The sequence below is a fragment of the Antechinus flavipes genome, chromosome 5 (assembly GCF_016432865.1).
Source record: "Antechinus flavipes isolate AdamAnt ecotype Samford, QLD, Australia chromosome 5, AdamAnt_v2, whole genome shotgun sequence".
Lineage (NCBI taxonomy): Eukaryota > Metazoa > Chordata > Mammalia > Dasyuromorphia > Dasyuridae > Antechinus > Antechinus flavipes.
In genome coordinates, this window is record NC_067402.1 from 224,089,873 (window position 1) to 224,097,763 (window position 7,891).

General features: G+C 47.6%; 1 protein-coding gene across 1 annotated transcript; it reads right to left on the bottom strand.

The window, feature by feature from the left end:
- Positions 1-475: 475 nt before the first annotated feature.
- On the bottom strand, positions 476-5,869 carry IGFBP6 (insulin like growth factor binding protein 6). Its single transcript, XM_052000432.1, has 4 exons — positions 5,502-5,869; positions 2,484-2,614; positions 1,940-2,059; positions 476-849 (listed from the first exon to the last, which is right to left on the bottom strand). The coding sequence occupies exons 1-4, from the start codon at positions 5,821-5,823 to the stop codon at positions 727-729; spliced, it is 696 nt and encodes a 231-aa protein (XP_051856392.1). The 5' UTR covers positions 5,824-5,869; the 3' UTR covers positions 476-726.
- Positions 5,870-7,891: the final 2,022 nt, after the last annotated feature.

Here is a 7,891-nt window from a genome sequence, read left to right on the forward strand (position 1 = left end):
AAGCAAGTTAAAAGAAGCTATCTAGCTTCTTTTTAACCACCTGCTAGGTGCCTGTGGGGTCACATCTTACTTTCCCTGAGATAAACCTGGAGGAATAAGACTTTGTTTTTATTGTTTCTTCTGTGAAAATGGGAGTAGGGATTGAGGGAGGTAGTTCTGGAGATTAACTATTAACTTTTCTCTTTCTCCATGTGTTCAGAGATCAGTGTCAGGGACAAAGTCCCCAAAGAAGGATAGAGAACATGACAAAAGACAGATATTGCTCCCTCTGCCTTGGGGATGGGATGGGATTGGTCTGGAACATTATCAACCAAAGGATTTCTAAATGTCTTAGGAAGGATAGAGATTAGGCAACAGGAAAAGTCTAATGCTCAAGAAATGGGAGACCAAGCTGAATTGAAGAAAGAATGAACCAAGGGCTATAAGTATGTGTGTGAGGAGGAGTGAGACAGGGGAAGGAGATAATAACACATAATAGACAACAAGACCCCAGTTGAGCTTTATTAACAATCCAACCCAACACCAACAGTCTTCCCAATTATCATGTAGTTGAGTCATTGACACACACACAGCTTGAGAAAGAACCAGGGGGAGATGCTGGGGGCAGGGGGAAGGGGAACCCGGGGCTCTTCTTCCTGCAGTTCTTCATCACAATAAATAGCCCATGATGGTGCCCCCCCAGACCAGCTCCATCAGAGGCCCCAGATGCTCTTCCCTGCCTCTGCTTTAACCACTGGAGTCAGAAAGACAGAGGGAGTTTGCATCCAATTCAGTGGGGCCGGTCAGGGGTTGTCCCATTCGGGTTACACACCAACATGGTCCCCTGCGCAGCCCTTGAGATGACCGGCACTGGATAGAGACACAGAGTTAGAAGTGAATGGATCTCAGTTCTCACAGAAGATTGTCAATAAGCCAATGGGATGGGGGAAGTTGGATCTGGGGAAGGAAATGCTGGACACCTAGCTTATATATATATATAAACAATGCTCCCTAGGCTCCTAGCCTTCAGCCACCCATGACCTCTATTCTCCCCAGTTTTCCTTAGTTTCTCTCACTTATCTAATTTCTGCCTATCCTTCAGAATCTAGTTCAAGTTCCTTAACCATTCTGATCCACAAAATAATATTTCCTTCCCTCCTACTGCTTAATACCTTCACTATTCCTTGGTCAATAATCGATACTGCCATTGTTAGTTATCTTTTCATGCCCAAGTATCCCCCTCCCTTTAACTCTTCTCTCTTCCTCCCTCTCCATTTCTCTTCCTCTCTCTTCTTCTTCTCCTTCTCTCTCTCTCTGTCTCTTTGTCTCTGTCTCTCTGTCTCTCTCTCTCTTTCTTTCTCTCCTGTCTCCCTCTTCTTTATCTCTCTCCCCTCTCTCTTCCTCTTCTCTCTCTCTGCCTCTTTCTCTGTCTCTCTTCTCTCTCTCCCTCTCCCTTCTCTCTCTGTTTCTGTCTCTCTCCCTCTTCTTTATCTCTCTCCCCTCACACTTCCTCTTCTTTCTCTCTGCCTCTTTTTCTGTCTCTCTGTCTCCCTTCTCTCTCTCTCTCTCTTTCTCTGTCTCTTGCCCTCTCCCTTCTCTCTCTCTGTCTCTTTGTCTCCCTCTTTCTCCTCCCTTTCCCCCCTTCCTCCCTTCTCTGTCTTTGTCTCTCTGTCTTTCTCTCTCTGTCTCTCTCTCTCCCTCTTCTTTCTCTCTCTCTCTCTCTCTCTCTCTCTCTCTCTCTCTCTCTCTGTGTCTCTCTGTCTTTCTCTTTGTGTCTCCCTATCTCTCTTACTTTCTCTTTCTCCTATCTAGCTCCTTGGGAATAGCCACTGTACCTTGTGCTTTTGTTATATGCCCCTAGTGTTTAATGCCATGCCTTATACGAACAGTAATAGGAGCTCCATAAATGTCTGTGAGCTAATTGGAGAACATGGGGAAGGGGATGAAAGTGTATCCTCACCTGCCGCTTCCTGTAGAAGCCTTTGTGGTCACAGTTGGGCACATAAAGAGTCCGGGCCCCACGGTAGACCTCAGCCTGGAGCTGTTGTAACACTGTGTCTAGATGGCGGCGGCAGGGGCCCTGGCGGAACATGGATGGTGTGATGGTGGGGAGACAAGAGGATTTTTAGAACTGGATTAAATTCCAGAGGCCATATACTCTCTCTTCCCTGACATCCCTGGGTAGGAGGGGCTGCAGACTCAGCTTCCCTCCATCTCTTCTGTGATATATCACTCTGGAGTGGTCCTTACCAATAAAGAAAAAATTAGCCAAGCAACCCTCTGGAAAGAGGCTTACTTCTACCCTTGAAGCTTAACCCATTATGAGTTAAAGGCTTGGACCTTTCTGAACTGACAGTGATCCATGGAACCCTCCCCTAAGAGGCAGATTCAGGGATGCTTGTTCCCAAAGTCTTTCTTTCTATCTTTCCATCATTATTTCCCTCCCCTTTCCTCCACAGGGTTGCCCTCAGCACATCCCACCCTTTGCCATCCCTATTGCCCACCATCTCACTGTCTTGTCCACCCCCAGGACTGGCTCGGGAAGTAGTTTCCAAGGCCTTCTCTTGACCTCCACGGTTCACATCCTGCTGTTGGGGGCCCCTTGGACTGGGCTTGGTTCCCTTGGGATTCTCTTCTGTGGACAGACATGGTGGAGAGTGAGGAAGGGAGAACTGTATTAAGGATGGGAGATGAGAGGAGGCCCCTTCTCCAAGACTTGGAAAAGAGATGAAGACCCCCTAATCTTCAGCTCCTTGCTAAGTAAGAAAATGAGAAAGGCTTTGGGTTGAGTTGTGGAGAGCCCAAGTTTGGGGATCAGAAATACTGAATCCTAATACTCTCTGTGTTTTCATTTTTTCATTTGGTGCTTAATATTATTTGCCTTACCTACCTTATTAGGTTGCAGTGAGGAGGAAGCAGATGTAAAGAGATTTTGAAAAATGTAAAGTGTTATAAAAAATGTGAGAAATTGTTCTTCTGTTTGGATGTGTGACATACTCAGGAAGTTCACTAGCTCTTATTTCTTAGTGGGCATTCTGCAAATGGCCAGAAGGGGGAATCCCAAGCTCGGGAACTGATGGGATGCAGCGGGGGAGAGAGGAGGGGTCAGCAGGGACAGAAAAGGAATGTGTGTCCCCTTCCTGACCCTGCTTGTGACTCACCCCTACCCCTCCCGGTGCCTGAGATTTGGTTTCACTGAGAAAAATCCAGCAGGGGGTGGAGGAGGGGTCCCTGTTGGATCTCTCTCTGGTCCCTTAACCCGGTCCGGGAGGTGGAAGGAGGGTGTGGTAATCTAGGATGGAGAGAGTGGGGAGAATTAGGAAGGAGTGTGGGGAGTGCCTTTTGAGCTGTACACTTACTTCTCACCACAGGGAAAGTCCAGGCAAGGGAGTGGTGGGAAGAGATTTGTGGGGTGCGGGATATGATATTCATTGGGCAGCAGAGGACAAAGAGAGAGAGGACTGTGTACTTCTTGGAATTTATCCCAGGTAAAAGAGTAATAATCAGTTCTATCTCCTCACTAGCTCCAAAAGGTCTATGTCCCTCTTGCCCCAAGAGCAAAACCTGACCTTTCCTCCATCTCTTTGTGAGCAGTGAGAGTTTCCTGTGTAACATTATCTTTTTCTATCTCCACCAGCTTAAATCCATAAATCTTTCTTTGTAAATCCCAAAATTCTTGAACTGCCTAACACTGGTGTTGGCAAACAGTAGCCTACCTTTCTACTTCCTTGGTATCCAAATATACCACACGACTAACCTCAATCCAAGTCATGTAGTCAATCCTGGGTTGAGACTGGACATCCTAGACCTAACCAATTTCTATCATGAAGTGATTGTAAGCCTTGTCCCAACACCCACTATAAACTCGTATATATTAAGGGGGAAGGTGGGGGTTTCCACCACTTTTTTGGGTCGACTCAATACTTCTGTTCCACCCTCTGACTCAACCTAGTGATACCTCTGCCCATATCCTTTCCTTGCTGTTTTCTTCTATCCCTTTTCCTTTGATGCCCTTTCAGTCCCTAGCAAACCCCTAATGTCCCTCTAAATTCTGCCTCAACTCTACCTTCTTCATAACCTGGTGTCCCTTCCCTTCCTCTTCTAAACTTCCCTCACATTCATTACTTTGATCCTGTCACTGACCTCCTTTGCCACCTCTTGAATGAGATGCTCCATATTCTAAGACTGGTCATTTCCACTGCCTCTTTCCCAGGTCTGGAATTCTCTCCCTCCTCCTGCCCACCTCCTGACATGCCTAGTTTTCTTTAAATCTTGGTTAAAATCTCCCTTCTACAAGGAACCTTTCTCCCTCCCACTTAATGCTAGTACCTTCTTCTGTTGATTATCTCCAATCTATATTGTTTCTATTTTGTTTGTATGTGGTTGTTTTCATCTTGTCTTCCCATTAGACTGAAAACTTTTGAAGAATAGGGATTTTTTTGCTTTTCTTTATATCTCCAACACTTAGCACGGTGCCTGGCATTTAGAAAGCATTTTAAAAATGCTTCTAGACTGACTGACCTTCTCTGTCCAGTGCTATTAGGGAGGGCTAAACAGAGCAGGGAAACTTTCTGCAGGCTGGGTTTATTCTCCATGTCATTTCCAAATGTGTTTCCCTGGGTGCTGGAAATATAGATACTGCTATCCTAATTCTTCTTCTTCCCACCCCCACCCCCCATACCAAGGGTGGCTGACCACACGGGAATAAGAGAAGAAAAACATTTACAAATATATTGGGGATTTTTTATGTTCCTAGCTCCATCTCAGAGAAGTGGAATCTATGAAGCAGGAATTTTTGCCCCTTTCCTGATTGCCGAGTCTTGAGCAAAAAAAGAGCTTGGCATAGTGAGTTGGGATATTGTAATTAGACTCCCAACTCTGCCTGCCACCTCAGTGAAACAAGAGGAAAGGAATAAGAGGGCTTGTGAATCTAAAAAGGCGTAAAACAGTGGATAAAAAGTGTTGGAGATCAGTCATGGAAGACCTGGATTCAGATTCCTTCTCTTGCACTTACTGGCTATCTGACTGGGCAAGTCACAATTTTTTTTTTTTTTTTTTGGGCAGGATGTGTATGTAGGGGGAGTTTCTGGCAGCTTCCCAGCACTTGGGAATTCTGACACTAGGAGTTCCCTCAAGATAAATAAATAAAAATCCTGCATGTATTCCAAAATCTCTTCTGGGCCCCCAACTCAGATTCCACAATCTACCTCATGGAGACAAAGAGTAATAAAATATAGGTAATGGTAATACGGTGTGGGACTCTGCCTCCCCTAGTTGCAACTTACACCTCTTCCCCCACTTTAGCTTTATCTCCCTAGAGGCTCCCCTTTGTACTTAACCTGGGAAGAAGGAGTGCTGCTTGGTAGAAGAGAAGAAGAACCAGGGATGGGTGCAAAGATAATGAATGAGGGGGTAGAGTTGGGGTGGGGCGCAGACTCACAATTTCGAGGGAGGCGCGCTCCTCTGGGAGCTGAGCTCACCCAGGCACCTGGAAGGAGGTGAGGCTGGGCTTTGGAACTCACCTGATGGCCCCCTGGACCTTCGGCAGCGACCCCGGCCAAGCAGCAGTGCTCGGAGTGGTGTCTCATCTTCTTCAGGGGGATGGCATTGTAGCCCTGGGCCACAGTTAGGAGTGTAGACCCCGCATGGTTCCCCCTCCCGCCTGACGCACCCTCCATTCTCTGCACATCCTTCTGGCTGCGGCTGTACCCCTTCCTCCTCCAAGCAGCCCCCAGGGCATCCCGCCGGCGCCCCCTGCCTACAGTCTGGACACCGTGCCGAGGTACCCAGGCGGGCACCCAGAAGCAGGGAGAGCAGCAGCAACAAGAGCCCGCGGGGGGTCATGGCCTGGTTTTCCACCCCTTCCCACCCTCCCGGAGCAGTCGGAGCGCATCTGCAGGCGCCCGCAGCCCCTCAGCCTTAAGTAAGCGGCCAGCCCTGGGCCGGCCCCTTTAAGAGCCAGGTGAAGGGGGGGGGTAGGGGCATCCCCCAAACTGGGTGGGACTCGAGAGGGCCCCACCCCCACCTGAGTATTCCCTCCTCCCTCTTCTCATTGTTTATTTCCCAAATTGTCTTTTTTTCTTTTTTCTTTTTTTGCTTTGTTCCTGGGAATCTCGCCCGGAATTTGGGAACAGGGCAGCTGGTTGGGGGAGTGGGAGGAGGGTGTGGGGGAAAGGGAGGCGGGGAATTGGGATGAAGAGAGAGAACCTGAGAGAGTGCGTGTTTGGGAGACTGAGGGCGGCCTGAAGTTGGTGGGGATTTTGAGAGGAAGAAGAGAAAAGATAGAGCTGAGGCTGAGATGAGAAAGAATGAGACAATTGTGGAAATCATAAAAGGAGGATACAGAGTACAGATAGGAAACTGGGCTAGACGGGATAATAGAGTTGAAGGCAGTTACAGGGAAAGCCTGGTGGGGATGGAGAATAAAGAGCAAGAAATGAGCCATCTAAGTAAGAATGAGAAAAGTTCGGAGGGTAAAGGTTAGAGAAGGAAGAGATAGCGGAGCTGAATGGGGCTGGGAGGAGTGTCCAGGGGAACGAGGTATATTATCTCCCAGAGGGCAGGGGAGAGCTTTCGAGGGATAAAGGGTACAATGGGGACAGTTGTGGGCTGGATAGGAAGGCTCATCTCGTGTGGGGGTTGGGATAGGGCTGTGAACCTGAGAGGACCGGAGGATCTGCGAACCTGAAATTGGGATGGAAGTTAAGAAAACACTCTGAGTGGTTGGGGGACAAGGGGGAAGGAGTGCTTCGTGGCGGGATAGCGAAGGGATAGCACCCCGAACCTTCCAGCAGAACTGATCGACTCCTTCGGCTGCTCATTACCAGTTCTCTAATATCACTCATTCCACTTTCCACTTCATTTATTTCGAAGAGAACTCTCTGGGACCAACTCCATCGGAAAGGAAGATTTGTTTTATGGGACAGAGTTGCAGCTAGGGCCCATAAGGGCTGGAATTAGTCAAAAGCATATTCTGCTTCAGCTCAGAAATTCATATTCCCTTTCTGATTCCTCCCTTCACCACCCCTTATTCCCCCCTCCACTGTTGGCTTCCCTCCTCCGCTCCGATCTCACACATACACACCCTCTGCGCTCATGGCTCAGGCCACAGGAAGACAGCATCGTTTCCTTCTTCAGCCCACACCCTCCCAGCTCCTCATTATGCAACAGCCACCTCATTCTTTCCTAAAACAAGGCTCAAAGCTTGTGACTAAGTTTAAATTCTGGGCCCTCAAGCAAGAATTTCAGCCAGGGCCTTCAATCTATTCCTTAATCACAAAAGAAGCTGGAGTCCGGTGAAGTCCTTTCTCCCCCCCCTTCCCTGATACTGGGCTACTTAGAATTTCTGCTGCAAAATTTGGAGAAGAGGGTAGGACTTGAGGAAAAGGAGAGAAGATGTGGCCCATAGAATTAAAGAGCTGGAAAGGCCCTTAGCTACCAACTAAGTCCAACTGGGGTTCGGTATCAGTGTATTCTGATGGCAGTTTTTCCCTTTCAACTGCAAGTGGCTCCAGTTCAGCAGCTCAACAAACAGCTGTCACTCATCACCAACTCACTAATGTCATCAACTTGGAATTCAATTCAACAAATAGCATTAACTGAAACATCAGATCTTCTCATCTATCCCTTCTGTTTCCTTAATAATTCTCTTATTCCAGGTGTCAATATTGGAGGAAGGAGAAGCTGTGTTCATGTCCTCAAACTTTCAACATTATTTATTTCTGTTTCTGGATGTTCTTGACTCAGGCCTTTCGCCCCCGGGGGGTTCCAGCTCCACCCTCTAACACTGAGAAAGGGAGAGGGAAAGGAAATTAGTGGGGTTTGGAGAAGAAATATTCATGTCCCATTTCAGATCCCAGCTGCTATCTGAAAATTAAGAGGTTTTTTTTGTTTGTTTATTTTATATGTAGCT

Coding starts and splice junctions, on each gene's coding strand:
- IGFBP6 (XM_052000432.1), bottom strand. CDS start 5,823: ATGACCCCCCGCGGGCTCTTGTTGCTGCTGCTCTCCCTGCTTCTGGGT. Junction 2,615..5,501: donor AAGGTCCAGGGGGCCATCAG/GTGAGTTCCAAA, acceptor GTCTGTCCACAG/AAGAGAATCCCAAGGGAACC. Junction 850..1,939: donor GCTTCTACAGGAAGCGGCAG/GTGAGGATACAC, acceptor GTCTCTATCCAG/TGCCGGTCATCTCAAGGGCT.